The 22,747-nt window shown below is 38.0% G+C and overlaps 2 protein-coding genes and 1 long non-coding RNA gene across 10 annotated transcripts; all 3 read right to left on the minus strand.

The window, feature by feature from the left end:
- Positions 1 to 3,026: 3,026 nt before the first annotated feature.
- LOC121049113 (D-lactate dehydrogenase [cytochrome], mitochondrial-like) lies at positions 3,027 to 8,847 on the minus strand. 7 transcript variants are annotated; one of them, XM_040505635.1, is made up of 7 exons: positions 8,606 to 8,847; positions 8,388 to 8,465; positions 4,493 to 4,710; positions 4,329 to 4,412; positions 4,093 to 4,155; positions 3,891 to 3,991; positions 3,027 to 3,310 (listed from the first exon to the last, which is right to left on the minus strand). In XM_040505635.1, the coding sequence occupies exons 3-7, from the start codon at positions 4,658 to 4,660 to the stop codon at positions 3,280 to 3,282; spliced, it is 447 nt and encodes a 148-aa protein (XP_040361569.1). In that variant the 5' UTR covers positions 4,661 to 4,710; positions 8,388 to 8,465; positions 8,606 to 8,847; the 3' UTR covers positions 3,027 to 3,279. The 7 variants fall into 7 exon arrangements, 3 of the variants coding, with proteins under 3 accessions (XP_040361569.1, XP_040361567.1, XP_040361568.1); XR_005799343.1 differs by lacking the exons at positions 8,388 to 8,465; positions 8,606 to 8,847 and adding an exon at positions 3,697 to 3,764 and having other exon boundaries at positions 4,493 to 6,333; XR_005799346.1 differs by lacking the exons at positions 8,388 to 8,465; positions 8,606 to 8,847 and adding an exon at positions 3,697 to 3,764 and having other exon boundaries at positions 4,329 to 4,368; positions 4,493 to 6,325.
- A 1,443-nt stretch (positions 8,848 to 10,290) lies between these two features.
- LOC112202363 lies at positions 10,291 to 12,188 on the minus strand. 2 transcript variants are annotated; one of them, XM_040505631.1, is made up of 3 exons: positions 11,983 to 12,188; positions 11,645 to 11,743; positions 10,291 to 11,401 (listed from the first exon to the last, which is right to left on the minus strand). In XM_040505631.1, the coding sequence occupies exons 1-3, from the start codon at positions 12,095 to 12,097 to the stop codon at positions 10,851 to 10,853; spliced, it is 765 nt and encodes a 254-aa protein (XP_040361565.1). In that variant the 5' UTR covers positions 12,098 to 12,188; the 3' UTR covers positions 10,291 to 10,850. The 2 variants fall into 2 exon arrangements, with proteins under 2 accessions (XP_040361565.1, XP_024199118.1); XM_024343350.2 differs by having other exon boundaries at positions 10,293 to 11,401; positions 11,657 to 11,743.
- An 8,019-nt stretch (positions 12,189 to 20,207) lies between these two features.
- Positions 20,208 to 21,826, minus strand: LOC112202364. Its single transcript, XR_002937317.2, has 3 exons — positions 21,667 to 21,826; positions 21,413 to 21,511; positions 20,208 to 20,888 (listed from the first exon to the last, which is right to left on the minus strand). It is a non-coding gene; the product is annotated as an uncharacterized LOC112202364 (long non-coding RNA).
- Between the last annotated feature and the right edge of the window lie 921 nt (positions 21,827 to 22,747).

Raw genomic sequence — 22,747 nt, forward strand, 5'->3', positions numbered from 1 at the left:
GAAGCAACCAATAAGGATTTTGGTTAGGCTTAAGCATTGACTGCAGCATCACCTAGGGCGCCATCACCATGATGGACGCCATCCATGGCGTTATGGATAGGGTGTAACGCCCCACGCTGCACCTCACCAGCCTAAACTCGTTACAGTGCCGCAAGTCTCTAAAACATAAACCGAACACTCGATTTACATCCTAGAGAACCGCTAGGCATTTTGTTTGAAATTTTTTTTGTATAAACACAGTGGAAACTACAAATATTTTTGAGGTGAAAAACTTAAGCTGGTGAAATCTATTTCATTTGTCCAGAACTTAAATAAAAGCTATCACGAGGTACGAATCCCAATGAAGAAGAATTCAACTAAATTTGACTCGAGACTAAATAGCAATAAGCTTTGAAACACAAAGTTCGAGAAATAGGATTTAGAACAAACTCCAGACAAGGGGTTTACCGAACTTGTTCTGCACACCCAACTCCGTCCGCTATTGTCCAGTCACCAGTGCACAGGACCTGCATCCATACTGTTGTAGGGGTGAGTTTTCGTCCTCGTTGCTCAATAGGAACTCTAACTCGATTAGGTTTGAAAGTCAACAGATAAATGTTTGGAGCTCCAGTATGAAAACATGCTTAAACCAAATATTTAAAAGAACGACAAACTTTAATGTTTGTTTTTCAACTTGAAAACCGATGCAGAATGCTTAAATAAATACGGCGCCAAATCCAAGTATTACCTGATGGCCGGTCCCATAGACCAACTACATGACCTTACCTCAAATTAATTTATAACCAGGTAAGCGTAGCGAGAGCGTCCACTACGTAGCTACACACATGTACCGAGTCCGTGATTGCGGATACTCAGACGACCAGCATAGCTAACCCTCCAGAGGTTTAGGGAATCAAACCCAAGGAAGTCAGTGCCCCCTTTCGCTCTCAAGCCATCACATTTCCCACGATTTGATTAGTATGCATTGTATTTTTAACCATACCACCAAACATGCATCATTTAACAAAATATATAAAAAAACAACTAACCGAGGAGAGTCATTAATCCTTACCTGGATTCCGATGCTTTTTCTCACGTATTCCGAGAGTCGCGAACCTTTTGTTCATCGGGTAACTGGAGTCCTAGATTCCGACATTCCGACCATTAATATCTCATTGAACAATTATATGAAATATCGATGATTAATAAATCGTCCAACCAACCTTCCTTAGTTTGACCATATTTGACCAACGTTTCTTAGTTTGACCAGTTTGACCAATGTGTGACCAATCGTAGTAGGTTCGACAATTAACTTAAATCATCGAACATTCACTTGAAATTACAGTACCGATCAAACATATATTGAGCGCACCCGATTCACTAAAGCCACCCAACATATACATAAATTTCAAATACGCAAGCAAACCAATAATGATTTCACTAACGTAAGATCTCAAATTTACTAAACTATTTTGTCGCACAGTAATTCCACGGAATTAACCATGGACACCCAATTTCCATATAAGGTGTACCAAATTTACTAAACTATTTTGTCGCACAGTAATTCCACGGAATTGACTATGGACACCCAATTTCCATATAAGGTTTACCCAAAACTACTATGGACACCCAAGCTTGACCATTTTCAATTATTCCACAAACATTTCGAACAACCTGCCTTAGCAGCACTAATAGGGCATCAAATACGATAATCACAATTCATTCAAATCAAAACACCACAACTCATCCAATCTGTCCTCCTAGTTTAAACATATCTTCAAACCACCAAAACTACACAATTCGACCAAATTTCCGATTCAAGATCACAGTCTCAGATTATAATCTCAACCAACTATCATAGTTGCTTAACTTCCAATTATCAGCAGATGGGAAAATGTGATTCAAGGGCTGTATATACCTTCAAAAACCAACTCGGTCTTCCCGGAATCCTTTACTAAAACTGGACTGATGATGAACAGGTGACCTTGGTGTCAATAACCCAGAAAACTTCACAATATCTCGCATAAACCTGCAATCGAGTAAGAAACGAAGCCCAGAAAGGCCGGAGAAGTCGCCGGCAGCGAGGAACCGCGACGGAGGCAGAAGCAACCCAGAAACCAAAATGTCAAAACTCGATCGAATTGAAGAACTGATCATACTGGGCTGTAGAGCATGACGAGGAGGTGAGATTTCATACCAAATGCAGATTAATCGGTTGCCGGAATTTTCAGAAATCGCAGGAGAAAGCTCGGACCTTCTCACCGTCATTTATTCTTCTTCGTCAGGTGCATGGACGATCAGAGGCGACCAGCGTGACGATGACGACGAGATGAATCTATTTCTGGTGGTCCGCCACTGGGTCGTGGCCGGAGGACGGCGTTCTGGCCGGGTTTCGCCCTTGGGTCGGCGACGCATTTTCGGGTCAGAGAGCACCAAGCTCTCTCTCTCTCTCTCTCTCTCTCTCGTGCGTGTTCTGGAGCGAGGTGACCGGGTCTCCCTTCCTTTAAGGAAAGATCAATGGTCCAGATCAAGCGGTGGGGAAAATAAATGGCTAGGATCGCACCGCCAAATTTCGATTTCTTTATTTAATCTCTAGTCTAAAAACTTCAGGAAATCGTTATAAATAGCTCGGGTATCCGAAAATTTCCACAAAACTCGTCGTGACGTGTATTTTATCATCCAACCCTTAAATCGAGGATTTCACTTTGTGAAAATTTCTGAAAATATTCCCGAGTACTTTAACGTTTATCGATAACAAAAGTCGCTCTCACCATTACAAAAAACTACTCTCATCAATACTAAAGCTATAACCAAGCAGAACAAAAACCATTACCACGCATAATAAAAGCTACACCTAGAGAATGAGAAAGCAATTCTTAGAGACTAACAAACCTATAGAAATATAAAGTATACAACAAAAAGAAAAATGCTACTGCAATCGAGAAAAAAAAATCATATTCAATGATGCAAAAAGTATGCAGGGTTCAACAATATAACTATGAAAAAAACTACTTCCATAGTTGTAAAAAGCCACTACCATAATTGTGAAAAGCTACTACCATAGTTGTGAAAATCTATTTCAATAGTCGTATAAAGCTATTGTCAATATTGTAATGCTACTTTCATTTTTCATATGGTCTCCGTTGAAGTTTCTTGTTATCAAGCTCTACCATACTACACTAACCATAAACATTATTTTGCCAGCTATAGCACCAAGCTTCATTTCAACATTTTTTGGTTGGCCGAATGATCTCTTGGTCAATGGAGGCTTCACTACTCAAATTCACATGATTTTCAGAATCAACCACCGCCAATGCATATGGGAAGAATTCTGCAAGAACAAAAATACAACAAAATAAGAAATCTTTATCAATTAGATAATAAAAAAAAGCAATCTAAAAGCTACTGACATAGAAACATAAAGCTACTATAACACATGTAAAAAACTATTAGACTATTAATAAAAAGCTACGAACATATATACTAATGGCAACAAAACCAACTGATTATCCATGTTGATAGTGTAACACAAATCTCAAATAAGAAATGTTAGAGATACGAAATCTCAACAAAAGAAAACTGAATTTCTCTACAAAATCTTGATTTTCAATTTGATAAAAGCTACTGGAATTAGTGTTCAAAGATACTAACATAAGCATAGAAAGCTACTATCATTGTGTTGGAAAGTCATTTTAATAGTTATAGAAAACTACTGACATAGAGAATGTGGCACGCAGCTTGTTCACAAAATCTTGAATCTTAGTTGCACTCAGTATCATGTGTTCCTGCCAATTAAATCAAGAGCCATTGACAATTCAAATTGTTTGTGTAATGCAATCTTCAAAATTTTTAATAAGCATTTCAAAATGCACAATATGTGAATCTAATCAGAGAAGAAGAGTGATACTCACCGCGGGAAAACAACCAGGTCAGGAATGTTAACTGCTTTGTAAAAGATGTTTTGTGGTTTGCCATGGTTATACCTTTCCTCATAATCCATCATCATGTTATCCTATTCAATCAAACACTATCCCAATTATCACTAAAACCCATACAACTGAAACAGGTAAATTATATAATAGAATAGAATGCCAAAGTGGATAAGTCCAATACCTTACGAACACTCTTCAATTCAATAATAAGTTCCTGTGGGAGCCATTGACTAGCGAGCACTACCTTATCTTGTAATATAATAATCACAATTAAAAATTGTTCATGCTATACAAATCAAGAAATTCATAAACATAACCAGAAGAACATCAATTTGAACACTCAAATACATAGATATATACACACACACACACACACACACAAATTGATGCTAGCAAAGATATAATCGGATTGCTTACCTTCAAATCAGCTCCTGCACAAAACACCTTGGAACATTTACTGTGGATCAACAACACATTAGCAGATGAATCCTTACTGATAGCCTATGACCACAACTCCACAAAATTCAAACCAAATCCGCAACAATCTAAGTGTGTGTGAAAGAGAGGACGAGAGAACTCACCAGTGAAATCAAAGAGTCCAGCAACGGAGGCGGTTGGGCGATGAACGCCGGAGACCTCGCCAGATACCTTGCACTCGAGCTTGTTAGGGCCGCGAAGCGTCTTGGTTGGCTTTTCAGGGACAAAAATTGCTGTGAATGGCGGAGCAGGAACAGTGGCGGCGGCCGCATGAGATGCGTCGGAGCTATTGATAAGGAGATCCAGTTCGTGCGTCGAAGATCTAGTCACAAAATGGCATACTGCGTTAGAGATTTAGTTCCAGTTCTAGTAGGTCAACGCGATCCAGTTCCAGTCGTCGACGTGATGGTTGAGAGAGGAAGTATTTCGCCGATGAGAGAGAGAGAGAGAGAGAGAGAGAGAGAGAGAGAGAGAGAGAGAGAGAGAGAGAGAGAGAGAGAGAGAGAGAGAGAGAGAATGATTAATTTGAGATAAGCTAAAAGGACAAAATAGTGAAGAATGAAAAAATTTAATGAAGGAAGTGGCCTTATGAAGACAAAAAAGTTCTGTGGCCTTATGACTAATTAAAGTTTCAAAATGACACTTATAAGTAATTTTCTATTTAAACTAGGGGAAAACTAAACCAACCAACTGAAAAACACCACCGCATCTTGTGAGCCCCGGAAAAATGTATCAAGCTTAACGGAGATCGTATGCGAAACTATTCAACGATCTCGATAAAGGTCAAGATGCTCGAGGAAATTTTCAGAAATTTTCATAAAGTAAAATCCTCAATTTAGGTGTTGGATAATAAAGTACACGTCACGACGAGTTCGTGGAAATTTTCGGAGGATTTTTCGGATACCTGAGCTATCTATAACGATTTTCCGAAGTTTAGGAATTATGGAAATTCATTTTAAATAAAAAGAAAAGCTCTGGCGTGATCTGGACCATTAAAAGTCCACCGCTTGATCAGCACCGTTCCTTTTAATTGAAGTCAGGCTATAAATAGCCCTTTGATAGGATCAGCGTCCCAGATTGTTCCAGAACACATCAGAAGCCTCGACCCGTTTCTCCAGCCCGTCGACCCGGCGACTGAACCCGATCGAAACTTCCCTCGTCCGGCGACTTCACAGCGGCGCACCGGTCATGCTCGATGCGTCTTCTCATTGTGGTTCCTCCTCTGGTCACGGATCGTCCATGCATGGAGTAAGAAGAGAGAATCGAAACCCAAAAGCTTCGGGTTTTCAGGCGAAGCTTCTGCAGTTTCCGGCGATCGTCGGGGTTCCGTGAGGTACCGAAATTGATCCCCTCGTCATGGTCTCCACGTTAGTCTAATTAGTTTTTCAATACGATCGATTTTGACTGTTTTTGGTTTGTGGGTTGTTTCGGCCCCGTCGCCATCTTCGACGCCGGCAGCTTTTCCGGCGCTTCTGGACTTGGTTTTTGGCTAGGCTGCATCTGCAGACGAAGGTTGACCTTGTTCATCACCGAGTTTCGAAAAGCTTTGCGAGTTGGATAGAGAGCTTGGGTTGCCGGAATGTGCACCGAGGTATCAAACCGAGAATGTTGCCGATTCCAGACCTTCACCGGTGCAGATTGGGTTTTGGTACTGTACTGAACTCGACAAAGGTAATTGTGAAACAAATTTGAAGTTCTGTGTTGCTTGGTAATTCGATTGTCGCGTTTTGGTTATACAAGTATGGATCAAGTTTGATTGTAATCACAGGAATACATAATTGATTTGTGGTGGTTTTGGTTGATGCTATGCAATAGAAACTCCTTGATTTTATGTTTGAGCTTAACGAATTGTCATTGTTGTGGTGAGTTGAAGTTATTTTGATTTGGGAAGGATGTTGGACGAGTTGGTGAATCTGTTACTAAGAGTAGTAACTGATATCACAATTGTGAAATGGAGTTATGTTAAAAAAAAAAAAAAAAAAAAAAAATATATATATATATATATATATATATATATATATATATAGTTGTGAATGCGGAGAAATGGTCTAAAATATGTATGGGTGTCCATAGTAAATTCGACAGAATTACTATGTGATGCAAAATTCGAGGAAAGGAATTGAAATTGGTCGATTTTCTAATTTCAAGTAAAATGTTCGGTAATTTGGGTTAATCATCGAACCTATTACGGTTGGTCAAACCTTGGTCAAATGGGTCAATGTTTGTCAACTCGTAGTCAAACTAGGAAAAGTTGGTCGGACGATTTATTAATCATCAAGATTTAAATATATGTTCATTAGACTATTAACTATCGAAATGTCGGAACTTAGGACTTCAGATACCCGAGGAACGGAAGGTTCGCGACTCTCGGAGTACGTGAGAGAAAGCATCGGAATCCAGGTAGGGGACTCGGGACTCTCTATTGGCTAATGTTTTCCATATTTGTTTATATACGTGATGCATGATGAAAGTGTATTGTTAGTTCAAATTTAAAATGTTTTCAAGTTACGTGCGTATAAGATTGTTGATGGCGGTGTGTGAGAGCGGAAAAGTGGTCGATGACTTCCTTGGGGATTAGCCACCCCTAAACCTCCGGAGGGTTAGCTACACCGGTCGGACGGTGCGCAATCGCAATGACGACTCGGTTCCGTGTGTGTAGCTAGTGTGTTAAGCTTGGCGCTCTGTGACTGGTAAGGTCAGATGTTGGTTCTATGGAACCAGGCCATCAGGTAAATCGCACGTAGTTTTCTAATCATGCATCGGGTTTTAAGATTAATGATATTTTAAGTTTGTTGTTCTTACATATATATTCGCTTTGTTTTCACACTGGGCCCAAATCCAAATTGTTACAAAGTTTTAGTTGATTTTCAAACTTAGCCGGAGTAGGTCCCTTAGAGCAGCGAGGACGAAAGCTCACCCCTACAACAGTGTATGTGCAGGTACTGTGCACTGGTAACGGGATTGTAGCGGACGGAGCTGGGTGCGCGGAATTTGATAACCTTTCCGGACAGTAAACGAGTTTCTGATGTAGTCTTGATCTTTATTTCTTGATCCACGCCATTCTGAAACTTGTTGTTGAGTGTTCATTGTGTGGTTAAGTCTATTAGTCCTCGACTATTCGAAAATGACAAGTTCTAGACGAACAAAGTGAATTTTGTAATTTCAAGAAGCTTTCACCTCAAAAGTATTTCAAAATCTCCGCTGTGCGTTTTACGAAAAAGTTTATCAACAAAGATGCCTTGCGGTTCTCTAGAATGTAAATCGAGCATTCAGTTTATGTTTTAGAGTCTCGCGGCACTGTGACGTGCTCAAGCTGGCGAGGTGCAGTTTGGGGCGCTACACATCTGTTCCTTGAACTCACCACAAATTAGGGGTGGGCGTGGGTCGGGTCGGCTCGATTTTGGGCCAAAACTGAGTCTGACCCAGACTTATCGGTTGGGCCAAAATCTGGACCGAGAACCGTGAGAGAATGGGCTGGACTGAAAACTTCGGGTTACCGAATTTTCAATTCGGCCCGATTTGGTGTCTGTTTTAGATGGGCTTTTTTATTTCAAATTTTAATGGGCTTTTTCTTTTTGCAATTGAATGTTTTTAGGGGCCTTTACTCTCATATTTTTAATTTTTTTTTTTTTTGAGAATCTCTCATATTTTTAATTCATATTCTTAACCAATTCCAATTTTTATCATTATATCTGATGAACATAAAACTTATTTTCTGGGCTTCAAGTTCAAGATCACAGCTTGAAACGCATGAAGGAGCGGCTGTAATCTTTTTTTTCCGGGGCTGATCTAATTATACATAGTACATACTGTTAACCAAAAGAAAACAAAACAAAAATAAATACACTAATCTCAGCAAACAATCCAAAATCAAACTCTGAAGCTTAGTACTAATCTCAACAAACATGTTGAATTGGGTTAGCTATAATCAAGAGTGCCAAAGTTCATAAGAAAAAAAAATTAATAGGAACAAGAAAATATCAAAGCTTTAAACACAACTTATCGGTTCCCAGATCGCATCGAAAAAGAAAAAAATTCAAGCTTCATCTCATCCCCTCCAGATCTAAGATTCCATATCTTGCAATACATAGTTCAAAAATCATAAACCATAATCATAATCATATCTAATATAAACCCAGTCTGATCTCAACCTAAAAGGAGATAAAATTGAACTATTAGTCTAACGCCCTACCCAAATCGAATAGAAGATTACATACAATGAAAAAGAACACCTGATGGAGAAGATGGAGAACACCGAAAACGGCGACCTTAACTGGGGGATGGAGTCCGTCGATTAGCCGCGATGGACGGATCTGATGAAGAACATAGATCGCCTCATCTAGTCTCAAGGGACATGGCGTAATTTTGTTTGTGGCCTAATCTTTTGTGGAAGATGGTGAGAGACATAGACAAATCAGAGAATGAGAGTTGAAGAGAGAGAGATAAGAGTGAGGGCGTGAGGTTGTGGAGAATGAGGCTGACATCTCTAGGGTTATAAGAATTTATATGAGGTAGTTGCAATTGTGTGTGGTAAGGTGCAGCATAAATAACAATCATCCAATAAGAAAGAGACAACACATTAAAAAAATATATGTATTTAAAATTCGGTTGACTTCGGCCCGTTTAAAATGCTGAACTGGTTCGGTTCGGCTAATGAGTTTTTGACTGCTTTTCTCATCCAGTTCGGTTACCGGACCGTTTTTCAGATCCGGTTCGGCCGGTTTTCGACTCCCGATTCGGTTTATGCCCACCCCTACCACAAATATCAAAATATGTAATGAAAATTTTTGGTGTGTGGATCGGTAAGTAAAACAAGCTCCAAACTTCAACAATTGGGTTGTCCACTGTCTCATACAAGTGAAACTTGAAAATTTTCAAGCACCTACTCAAAGGCCAATAATTCAAAACAGAGATCGGTTCTTACCAAGATGGGCTTGAACTTGAACGATCCTTAATTGGAGTTGTAGAAATAGCAGCTTCGTATCAGTGGTTGCTATTGAGCACTTTGCAGTTTCTACAATGGGATTAAGACAAGTTAGGGTTTATGAATCTCTCAGATTCAACATTTTGCTATTGAGCACTTTCTACAATGGGTCAAGTTAAGATACCAAGAGAAGAATTGACAATACTTGTCAAGGGGGCTTCATGGAGAATAATGAGATTGAAGCAGAACGCGTTTTTGACTCACTAGCTGAGTCATCCCAACTCTATGATAATCAAAGTGATAGGAGACCGGTGAAGGAATCCAATGTGATATTAGGAAGCACAGAGCTGTAAAGTATGATGCTTCTTGTGCGCTTTAAAATAGAAACACTGAAAATTAGAAGTTCGTCAAAAGCCAAGTATTTACTAAACCGTTTAATGCTGCTACTTAGATCAACCCAATGATTCGTCATCGAGTTCAGCTCTGAAACCCAGCGAGTAAAAACCTATTTGACTCAATTGAGGATAAGAGCCCGAGACATCGTCATGCCTTGGACTCCCACCTTGAGCTGAATTTGAGGTGTCACTGTGTGAGTGACACATACGAAAACAGTATAAAGCTTTTCCTTCTAGCCTCTCTAATCCCTTTCCGACTCAACAAATTACTAGTACTTCTCTGCAGGAGATATCAGAAATGGGTGTGAGTTAAACAATGCGCTAAATGAGTAGACTATGTAATTTGCCAGTGACATCATGCAACAAAAAATTATGTTTTCAGACAAATAATAATAATAATAATAATAATAATAATAATAATAATAATAATAATAATAATAATAATAATAATAAGATTGTAGTGAAATGAATTTTACAATCTCATAGAATTTTAAAGATATGAACTTTGTAACACATTACATAACCCACTAACCTCGATCGATAGTACCAATCCTAAAACCTATGAACATTCTAAAAATAACCGTTCGATCTAACCCAAACCTAAATAAATAGAAAGAAGGCATCCTAAATTAGAGTTACGAATCAAAAGTTATAATTCGCCGAGAACTCTAGACAGATAAACTACGTGTGAAATATAGAGAGAAGCTCTCTTGGAAAATGATACGGAAATATGGCCGGGTTGGCTGAGTTCATATTTACATGGAGAAATCTGCCGGTGTCAATCAAGGAGTGGTGGCTTTGGTGCCCCATGTACGTCCACTTCTTAATCAAACACTAACATGCTTAGGCTACTTGGTCTCCAAGATAAATTCCCTCCTGCCTCGAAAAAAAACCACATAAATCGGATTAAATTCACCAAATAATACAGCGAACTCCGGCGACCTATACTTTCTATTTCCTTCATAGAAAAAATAAATAAAATTTGACTCTGTTGAGGCTGAGACACACAATGAATATAAATCTATTTGACTCTGTTGAGGCTGAGACGAGTCCGATCATAATCATCTATCTCGAGAGCAACTACGAGCTCCTGGCTCAAACGAAGTGGGTTGACATTCGTCTATCTCGGCAGGAACTACAACTCTACGAGCCTTCTTTCATGTGTCCACAAACCCACCCACAAGGAGTTGGAACATAGATCTTTCCTGATGATGATTTTGGAATATAGACAGTGTCATAAGGAATCAAATTCGGCACAACTGAACGTATCTGGTCTCTGGCCAATTTATACTTAGCAGCAAGAACCTTGTCCTTCGGGCATTCATATGTGCCATGCTGTTTCACGCTATTACAAATGGAACAATACTTGGGCTGAAGCACTGCTCTGCTCCCACCACATGAGGTACAAACCCACTTATCCTCATTAAATTCATTACCACATCCACAAATTATTTCATAGCCACGGTCAAAAGTTGCACCCTGTGGGATATGGTCAAAGTAAGGGCAATGACTAGGGTGGTGAACGTTATAACAAATTCGACAAGGCCTGTAAGGTCTGTAAGGGCAATAAGAATAAGGGGGGTGCTCCTTAGAACACTCGTTGCAAGGCACTGCTTTGTCCATTGAAGCATCTTCGCCAGCCACTGGTCCTCTGAACTTGGACCTGAAGTCGACAGGAGTATAGGTATAGGTGCCTGTTTGTTGGCAGTTCCGTTGTTAGATACCCATAAAAGATGAGAAAATAAGAATCAAGCTGAATTTCCTTTTCACCAGAAACTTAAATGCTTGTATAGGGAGAAACAAAAAAGACAAATTTAAGATCTCTCTCAAAAACTAACAAAAAATACAATATAGCAGCAATATTTTCACAATTATTTTAACACAGGGAACAGCTTAATTAACTAAACGGGAACAACTTAAGCAGTAAACCCCAATACATAAGGCAAAACCTGAACCAGCAGATCCTCCGCAGCCTTTCCGATTGCTGGTTATAGAACTAGGTGCCCGGGCCCTGAAACTGAACTGTTTCCTTGTATCTGGCAAGAAATTCCAGATTAGTACAGGGAGTGAGCAACAAGAACTTTAGGATCTGTCTCAAAAGATTTTGAAAGTAACAGATATTTTCACAATTATTAATCTTATTATAAACAAAAACCACGAAATAGGGAAAACAACGATTTTTCTCTTGAAGACAATTCTTAACAGACAGTTGAAAATTCAAAATCATACGAGGAAGGAGCAAATTGAACGAAATTCTGAGAAGCAAATTTCATACCCGGAGAAGAGGCGCCGAGAGTCTCAAAGAAGATGGCCAGGTTTCTTACGCCTTTTGAAACAAATTCATCTCCCTGGCAGATCTCATTCACACAGCTTGCGTCGGGTCCAGCCATACCTAGGGTTCGATTCAATGAGACCGTTAAAGAACAATTACAGGTTTCTTCCGCCTTTTATTTCGATGATCTCAGTAGGTCGGGTCAAGTCACACGGTTGGGCCTGGTTTGTCAGAATTGTGGTTCCATAAGCTTTATGGGTCGTTGACCCAGGGATTACAAAAATATCTCAAACTCTCCTAAACAATTAATTAATCTCTAGAATATGGTGCCTTACCGACCACTAAAAACTCAAAAATAAGGTTGTCAATCAGTTTGTTCAAATCGGTTAGGTGTTTCCAATTTCAAAATCAAAGTTTTCGATTTTGAAATTCGTTTCGAATCGGTTTCTGTTTTGAAATGGAGCTATCAATTACAAACCAAAATTTTCGGTGTTTAATCATATGTACCAAATTTGGTGTTTCGGTTTCCGGTATTACTAACTTTACAAATAATTCTTCGTAATATAATTTACAATGAACAATACCAGATTTTTCAATTTGTCATATGACATCAAGTTTTACATATGACATCAAATCTTCACATCAGGAGACCATTGTTGACCCTCTGCCAAGACAATAATATCCAACAGGCATGTAATTGCAACAAGTAGTCACAGAATTTCTTGGCAATCAAACAGATTAACAATGCAACAGATGCATCCATTTAATTAACACTTTTAAATCTTCTAAACATCAATCATTCGAGTGCAATCATTAACTGAATTGGCGATTCTGGAAAGCATGCATTGAGAGAGAGATGCGGAGAGAAGAGACAACTTTGAATTAGAGCTCCAGAGAAAAGTACGAGAGAGAGAGAGAGAGAGAGAGAGAGAGAGAGAGAGAGAGAGAGAGAGAGAGAGAGAGGTACATAGGGGTAGGGCTGTCAATTCCGACACGACCCGATAACATGACTCGAAACCCGCACGAAATAAAGTGGGTTGAACCCACATGATTAAAAAGCTGGTCAGCCATGGGTCAATCTGCCATAACCCATTTAATAAATGGGTCGGCCACGGGTCAACCCACCAACACAAAGTGAACCCGTATAACCCGATTATACTGTACTTCTGCTTGAAATTCTGGACGTTAGGAGTATTTGATCATAGGATTAGACAATTTGAAATATTTTGCTTTATAATTATTGGATTTAATTATTTATATTCTTCATCTTGTGGAGTTTTTAGTGAATTTAATCAATTTATGCATTTTTTTTAGTTAAATGGGGCGCATTGTTAACCCTTAAATTGGTCATTTTATCTAACACGACACGACCTATTTATTAAATGGGTTAAGTGGGTTGGAAACGGGTAACCCGTTTAATAAATAGGTTGGGTTTGAGTTTAAATTTTTGACACGATTATTAAATGGGTTGGATTTGAGTTTGTATCTTGAGACATGACAAATACCTTAACCCAACACGAACCCAACTCGACACGACCCATTGACAGCCCTAAATAGGGGGGGCTCTAGGTCAAAGTTGCAGCAGCCCACCAAGTTAGATATTTCTTCTTTCTTCTTTGGTTTCTTTCACTTTGTTTAAGGCTTTTCATTTTCGTTGAAGAAATTAATCATATCCATTTAGTTTTTGTATTAATCATATCCATTTAGTTTTTGTATTTTGGGTAAGTAAGGATTAGGAAGACCCTGCATATGAGAGAGAGGGAGAGAGAGGGGGAAGTGGGAAAGCGGGATTCAAGAAGCACGCACGAACAAGAGGGGCCCACTAGCCACTACTCATATATCACTGACCATGGATGAAACTTGAGCATTTTGGTTATTTTCCATTAAAATTGAGAGTCAGGCTTGTATCATTTGGTTTTTGGGTCTGGGCTCATGTCCTTATTTGTATAAATTTTTTTAAAAGTGAATTTTCTGTGTTTACATTTTTGGTCATGTGCTATTATGTAATTTTCTATTATTATATTGCCATGTGTCAATAATATATTTACAATTCTAACATTCACACATGAATAACTAAATACTAATTAAAAAATACTAAACACCCATATTTTAGTGCATTTTTCAAATCAAATAACACAAAGTTAAACTCAGCTCCTTTGTATCAACCAATCTTCTCACAAGATTTATATGACAATCCATAGCAGAAGTTCTAGCAGCTAGATTACTCTTCCCCGCTATGCTTATATTGGTTATTTAGCACTTTTTGTCTTGAACATGAAATTGATGATTTACTCTGAAGTTAGTTTAGATTAGAAGTAAACCATATTGTTCATAGTGAGATGAGTATTGATAAAAGATGACATATAGGCATTTGATTGTTGTATTTTAACATTGTACTTCGAAATTAATGTGAATTGATATGAGATGATCTACTCTTATTGTTAATGTTAATTGTTAATTGAGTTTCTAAATTTATTGTTAATGAGATGAGACAGTCTGTTATTGTTAATTGTTGAAATGAGATGAGATGATCTACTGTTCTACTTCAAAGTGGTCTACTTAGGTCCCGTTTGGGATTGCTTCGCTTTAAAAAAAAAAAAATAAGTTTTTGTTCAAAATTTTAGATTTTATTGTGTTTGGTAAATAAATAAAAAACAGCTTTAATTTAAGGCAAAATAGTCAAATTACCCCCTGACTTTTCTCATGGCTGCTGATTTACCCCATGACATTTCAATTTTGATTATGTACACTCTCACTTTTCTAATTGTTGCCGATTTACACCCTATCGTTATTTTTTGGACTTTCCATCAAATTTTCCGTTAATTTGGTTAGCACGTAAGGAGTTTTTTTTTTTGTCTTTTCAACTATCACAAAAAAAAAAAAAACTAAACAAACCAACACATCGTCAAAGAAATAAATAAAAAAATACAAAACTGTTCTTCGTTAAAAAAGGAAGAAAAAAAAACTTGCCCTTTGCCTTCCTTGTCCATCTCTTCTTCTTCTTCACTCCCTTTATTTTAAGATTCATCGTTAACTTGCAATTGATCGCTTAATTAATATTTGCTAGTCACATCAAATGATTGGATGATCATATCACTAAAGGAGAAACATTCTTTGATCATTTAGGTTTCTGGTTTTCTTTTTCTTTGAAAGTCGGATTGGTCATTAATATTTCAAACATTCATATATATGAGAATTTGATCTTCCATGTTTCTAGTTGGAGGGGTTTGTATTGTGTATAAGATTGAGAAGCCATCGAACAAACTAAAATATTTATATGTATGGAATATGAAAATTAAAATTACAACAAGCATGTGAAGGTCATGTTGATTGATTCAAGTTGAGATTGCATTATATTGATCTCGATAAAAGGAACATAAAGGAAGAGGTCATGCTGAGAAGAAGATAAATGAGAGATTGATAGATAGAGAAGAAGTTTTCTATTTTTTCTTGATTTTTTTTTGGGTGACAATTGCAGAGACGAAAATGCTCCTCACATGCTACCCAAATTAACGGAGAAATTGGATGGAAAGTCTAAAATTTAACTATAGGGTGTAAATTTGCATCATTTAGAAAAGTGAGGGTGTAAATAATCAAAATTGAAATGTCAGGGGGTAAATCAGCAGTCATGAGAACAGTTAGGGGGTAATTTGACTATTTTGCCTTAATTTAAAGTTATAGGTCACTGGCAGCAGATTTTAGAAGCAACCCAGATGTTACTTTTAGAAACTGTTGTGGATCAAAACACGCTCTGTAGTTGTTTTATGTACTGACAACACTTTTAAAAATATTACTTACCAAACACAAAACTGTTTTAATTCACAGCTGATTATTCTCACAATACAGCAACATCAGTTTTTTTTTAAAGTCACAGCAATCCCAAACTAGCCCTTCTTCTGATGGCCGATTCGGTATTTTCCCAGCCGGTTCTAGATTCCTGGTGTGGAGGGCTTCAAGGTGTGCGGCGGGGGCAGAAAGGGTTTCAAGATTTTGTATTCGGATTTTGTTTTGGCTATTAGGATTTAAGGTTAGGGTGTCATGTTGATAACGTGTTTAAGGAAAATTGAATTGGGAGAGAATTGAGTCGTGCTTTCATTGATAATTGGGGCCTCTTTATATAGAAGATTACAAGACATGGAATCCGAGTTATACAAGGAAAGATAATCGTACAATTAATCGGATATCTATGAATATCTCCGAGAATATCTCTAATTCAACCCTATTACAACTAGGTCAAGTAAATTAGAGTTTGGGTCAGACACATGTTCTGGATTTACTTGAACAATCTTCATATTCTTTATTTTTTCCCAAAGCATACTATATTTTCATATCTGTTTGGGACTTGGGTTTTACTCTCTTTGGTTTTCGATGGAACATATATTCAATATAAGACTGTTAGCTTGAGACCCCTTACAATAAGTTGGTTATTAGTCATATATATATATATATATATATATATATATATTTCACAGGTAAGTACTTCCCGATCGAGTTGTAGATGAGCAAAATGGAAAAAACAGCCGGACTAGAAGAATATATATGAATAATTAATTGCTGAGTTGCAATAATTACGTTTAAATGAAGAGTGGTAGCATTTGTCCAATGTTGAAGGTCCTCATTGGAGATTTAGTGCAGGTTAACACTAACATACCAGGCAAGTGATCTCTTAACTAAGGGTAGATATGGGAAAAATATACCACATGAAGAGCTGACCTTTTTAGATAAAAAAGAAGAAAGAAAAAAGCTTTGGCCTTTTTTCCTATTCCCTAATATATATCTATATAAACAGATTTGCTCATCTAAGGGACAGTTTTAAGGGATTGTGAGGGACAAATGCATCTCAACCACATGTATTAAATATAAAAGCAGAAATTATAACAACTTAAAACTATGCATTTATTTTCAGCCATCAGATTCATTTGTCCCTCACAGTCCCTTAAAAACTGTCCCTTAGGTGAGCAGACATTTCCATATAAATTCTATTGCCAGCTTGGTAGTATTTGGTAAGAACAATATGAACAAGTTGCACATTTATTGTACGTACTTATTACTCTAAAGCCCAATGGTTTATGTCTGTCTTGTCCTAGAGTCCTACACACAGCCCTAGCTTACTATATAATACTAGGGTATGATTACAAATTTTCTGTATATCACCCCAAATAATGACTTTTTTTTTTTTAATCAAGCCCACGGGGTGAAATAATATATTCATCACAAGCCAGAATAGGCCGTTACATACCCTTCCTCTGTCATTTCAGGACATAGACAGACAAGAAAGTAGTGGTAGCACCCACACTGGTACGTAGAAATAGACTCACTCATTATAAATTTCAGATCGTAGAGATAGCGGAGATCCTCAAGATAGCGGAGATCCTGCTTTGGTACTACGCCGGAGGCGCTAGAGATCTAGGTTCCTAATACAAGGAATTTATTGAATTTAGACAAAACTAAAAACATAGGGTTGGGCCAAGGGCCTAAACCCTAGCCCAATTGAGAAGCTATTGGACTAGGGTAAACAGCCCATAAACTCAAAGCCCAAATTGGATATCCATCAAGCAAAGGTCCACCCAAGGCTCAATAACCTGGTCCGGTCCAGTCCACCTACCAGCCAAGCTCCGTCCGCCGCACGCCACCACAACTAGCACCATCCCGATCCGCGCCCCACGATCCCCCGCCTGCGACCCAAAACCGCATGGGACACGCCAGGACCTGCACCACCTCGATCTGCATCGCCACGAGCATACCATCTATGACCCAAAACAATCTGAGCCACGTCGCCTCGACCCATAACTGCCATGGAGAAACCCAACCCCAAGCCACCGCAAAACTAGCCAGATCGATGGCGCCATCATCAGGGTTCGATCGCCAGATCTGCTAGCACGACCACCACCTCTGAACTCCATCCCAGCCATATCCAATACCCGTCCGGCAGCCAACCTCGTGATGACGGCGAGGCCATAGGCAAGCTGCCGGACGAGGATGATTTCCCATAATAAAAAACCGGCCTTTAGGGTTTCCGAGAGAGAGAGAGAGAGAGAGAGAGAGAGAGAGACCTATGGAAACACATTTTTTTTAATACGAAGAAACATATAATATTATGAAAGTTGGAAGTAGACATGTACACCCTGTAATATTATTCTATATAATTCTTTTCTATTGTAGGATCTCAAATGATCGTCTGCATATATGCATGTAACTTGTAGAGAGCAGAATAGGTCAGGTGGTTAATGTGAATTTGTTTCACACTTTGGTATGAGGAAAATTTTTGAGAACAGTATGTGAATTATTGTCTATTGAGAATTGAGGTACTTAAAGTTTACAAACTATCACATTAGTACATAACTTTACAAACCCGACACACTTTTAGTATATGCCTTTAAATATGTAGTGCTTTTTCATTAATTTCTCAGGGTTAGACAAATTGGGGCTTCCCAATTGCTGATAGTAGTGTTCGTTTTCATCTCCCAATCCACAAAAATATAGTTCTTGATACACAATTCATGACATTTGAAGAAACAAAATAGATTTCTCACTATTGGTTCTTGAAATTTCAGTCTATTATTATTGGATTTCTAAGTTTTCAGGGAAGTTAACCAAAACCCAATTCAATTATTGCTGAGAAATCAATGGGTTTTCCTAAAATTTCAGAGTGTGGTATCGAATCCTGCTGGATCTCGACTAGGACTTAGAGGAGGGACTCCTTGGAGAGGAGGAAGAAGAAAAGGTGAGAGGGTCGATGTCAGAGACTTTGGAGGTGATGGAGGTGACGCAGATGGCGATGTACTGGTGTGGCTGTGTGCCACATCGTGATTGGCTTCCTCTATGTCGTCGAATTATCGCTTCCGGCACAATCTCTCTAGTTTTTGTAGGAGAGCTCTCGTGTACATAGCAAATTAGGTAATTATGCAATTAATCCCATTGTTGTTATTAAGAGACTGATTTACCCTTAAAAATATGCCAGATGGTATACTCAATAACGGAGTCATTGGTGGTATGTACCAAATGTCGGATTTATAAATCCACATACAGTTGTGATAGTTTGTAAACTTTAAGTACCTTAATTCTCAGTGGGCAATAGTTCATATACTATTCTTGAAAAAACAAAGACGTTTTACTTTCATGGATGCAATTTGCGATTCTTGTGATATTAGGAAGCACATAGCCACAATGTATGATGCTACTTGTGTGCTTTAAAATACAAACACTGAAAAGTAGCAGTTGGTCAAAAGCCAAGTATTTACGAAACCGTTTAATGCTTTGACTTAGATCAACCCAACGAGTCGTCATCGAGTTCAGCTCCGAAATCTGGCGAGTACAAACCCATTTGACCCAATTGAGGATAAGAGCCCGAGACATTGTCACGCCATTGTCACGCCTTGGACTCCCACTTGGAGCCAAATTTGAGGTGTGATTGTGTGAGTGATATGCACAAAAGCAGTATAAAGTTTTTCCTTCTAGCCTTGTCTAATCCCTTTCTGACTAAACAAATTCCTAGTACTTCTTTGCTAGAGATATCAGAGATGGGTGTGTGAGTAAAACCACACGCTAACTGAGAAATTACATAGTTAGTGAAACCATGCAGTTTTATACATATCATAATTATGTTTTCAGACCAAAAATAAAAATAGAAAATAAAATGTTTTACAACAAATGAATTTTAGAATCTTATAGAATTTTAAAGATGTGAACTTTGTCACGCATTACATAACCCACTGACCTCGATCGACAGTACCGATCATAAAACTAGCCTTCTAATATGAACCTTATGAAAATAACTGTTCGATCTAACTCAAACCTCAATAAATAGAAACAGGGCATCAAAACATATCCGTAGCTTTTCACAAATCCTAAATTAGAGTTATGGATCAAAAGTTATAATCCGCTGAGAATTCTAGACAGAGAAACTACGTGTTAAATATGGCCGGGTTCATATTTACATGGAGAAATCTGCAACTTGTCAATCAAGGAGTGGTGGCTTTGGTGCCCCATGCACATCCACTTCTTAATCAAACACCAACATGCTTATGCTACTTGGTCTCCAAGTTAAGTCAACTAACCAATAATAAGACGCCACATCGGTATAGATTAAATTCCCTCCTGCCTCCAAAAAATCACATTAATCTGATTAAATTCACTAAATAATACAGCGAACACCTGCGATCTATACTTTCTATTTCCTTCATAGAAAAAATAAATAAAATTTGAGCAATACAATTCAGGATCTCATAGACACGCAGTGAATATAAATCTATTTGACTCTGTTAAGGCTGAGACGAGTCTAATCATAATCGTCTTTCACGACAGCAACTACGAGCTCGTGGCTCAAACAAAGCGGGTTGACATTCGTCTATCTCGACAGCAGCTACGAGCCTTCTTTCATGTGTCCACAAACCCACCCAGGAGGAGGAGTTGGAACATAGATCTTTCCTGATGATGATTCTGGTATATAGGCAATGTGATATGGAATCCTATTCGGCACAACTGAACGCCTCTTGTCTCTGGCCAATTTATACTTGGCAGCAAGAACCTTGTCCTTCGGGCATTCATATGCGCGGTGCTGTTTCACGCTTTTACAAATGTTACAATACTTGGCCTTTAGCATTGCTCTGCTCCCACCACAAGAGGTACAAACCCATTTATCCTCATTAAATTCACTACCACATCCACAAATTATTTGATAGCCATGATCAAAAGTTGCACCCTGTGGGATATGGTCGAAGGAAGGGCAATAACTATGGTGGTGAACCTTATAACAAATATGACAAGGCGCATAAGGGCAATAAGAATAAGGGGGGGGTGCTCCTTAGAACACTCATTGCAAGGTACTCCTTTGTCCATAGAAGCATCTCCACCAGTCACTGGTCTTCTGAACTTGGACCTGAAGTCGACAGGAGTATAGGTATAGGTGCCTGCTTGTTTCCAGTTCTGATGTTAGATACCCATAAAAGATAAGACAATAAGAATCTATGGTAGTCACAGCTGAATTCCCTTTTCACCAGAAACTTAAACGCTTGTACAGCTTTGTGAAACATTATACCAATTAATTAAGTACTGGGATATTTAACACAAAATATAGCTTTACCAAACGTTACATAAATACTGGGAACTCATTCGAGTATAGGTTTGTAAAAGATTAAGCCAATTACACAAACACCAGGCCAATTACACAAACACCAGGTTGTAATAGGAGCTAAAAAGCACATAGTAGAGAAAGCAATCTCAAAGTTATTAACCAAAAAAAAGTAGAATTCAATAGTAAAAGCTTAATGGGGGGGGGGAAGGTAAACAGGAAGCAGGGTTTTCTTCTATGATCGGAGAAACAAAAAAGACAAATTTCAGATCTCTCTCAAAAACTAACAAAAATACAATATAGCGGCAATATTTTCACAATTATTTTAACAAAGGGAACAACTTAAGCAGAAAACCCCAATACCTAAGGCAAAACCTGAACCAGTGGATCCTCCGCAACCTTTTCGATTGCTGGTTTAAGAACTAGGTGCCCGGGCCCTGGAACTGAACTGTTTCCTTGTATCTGGCAAGAAATTCCAGATTAGTACAAGGAAGATTAGTGAGCAACAAGAACTTTGAAACAGTTTGCGAACTCCAAAATAAAAAATAAAGGATAGAATATATCTTCTTTCAAATCAAAGAAAAATTGAACGAAATTCTGAGAAGCAAATTTCATACCGGGAGAAGAGGCGCCGAGAGTCTCAAAGAAGATGGCTAGGTTTCTTACGCCTTTTGAAACAGTTTCATCTCCCTGGCAGATCTCATCCACAAAGCTTGCGTCGGGTCCAGCCATACCTAGGGTTCGATTCAATGAGAGCGTGAAACAACAATGACAGGTTTCTTCCGCCTTTTATTTCGATAGACTGCAGTGGGTCGGGTCAAGTCACACGGTTTGTCATAAGGATTTTGAATTGTGGATCCATGGATTATAAGCTTTATGGGTCGTTGACCGACGATGACAAAAATATGTCAAGCTCTCCTAAACAATTAATTAATCTCTAGAACATGGTGCCTTATTGAATGTTAAAAATTTAAAAATAAGGTTGTTACTCGGTCGGTTCGAATCAGTTATACATGTTTTCAATTTCAAAATCAAAATTTTTCGGTTTTGAGATTGATTTCGAATCGGTTTCAGTTTTGAAATTGAGCTATCAATTACAAACCAAATTTTTTTGTGTTTAATCAGAATGTATCGAATTTGGTATTTCGGTTCCCGGTATTACTAACTTTACAAGTAATTCTTTGCAATATAATTTACAATAAACAATACCAGATTTTTTCAATTTTATAAACTTTTCGTAAACTTTGTATTTGTCTACTTATTAAATTAAACTTTGTTTACATATGATATCAAGTTTTAGCCATTTTCAATCAAATTAGTTATTTAACCATCTTTTACCATGTCACTTAAAATACAAGTACTATTAATGTTTATATTTCTTAATATACATGTATGTGTGTATTTTTTAAATAATACTAGGGTTATACCCAGTTATCTTATTGGATGGATCATCCTTACGACACTATTATTAATAGTAATATTTTACCGCATCAGGGGACGTAATACGTGTACCCCTGATCATGCCTAGTTACATTACAATTATCCTCGTAATACCAATATTTACAACAAACTACACATAAGTCCTTGACAAAAATTAGATTCATAAATACATCCATACAAGTTGATTTCAAGCTTATAAGGACAAAACTTTACAAGTAAGGTCAAGTTATTATTATATTGTCATGTGTCAATAATACA

Source organism: Rosa chinensis, chromosome 5, assembly GCF_002994745.2.
Source record: "Rosa chinensis cultivar Old Blush chromosome 5, RchiOBHm-V2, whole genome shotgun sequence".
NCBI classification, from domain to species: domain Eukaryota; kingdom Viridiplantae; phylum Streptophyta; class Magnoliopsida; order Rosales; family Rosaceae; genus Rosa; species Rosa chinensis.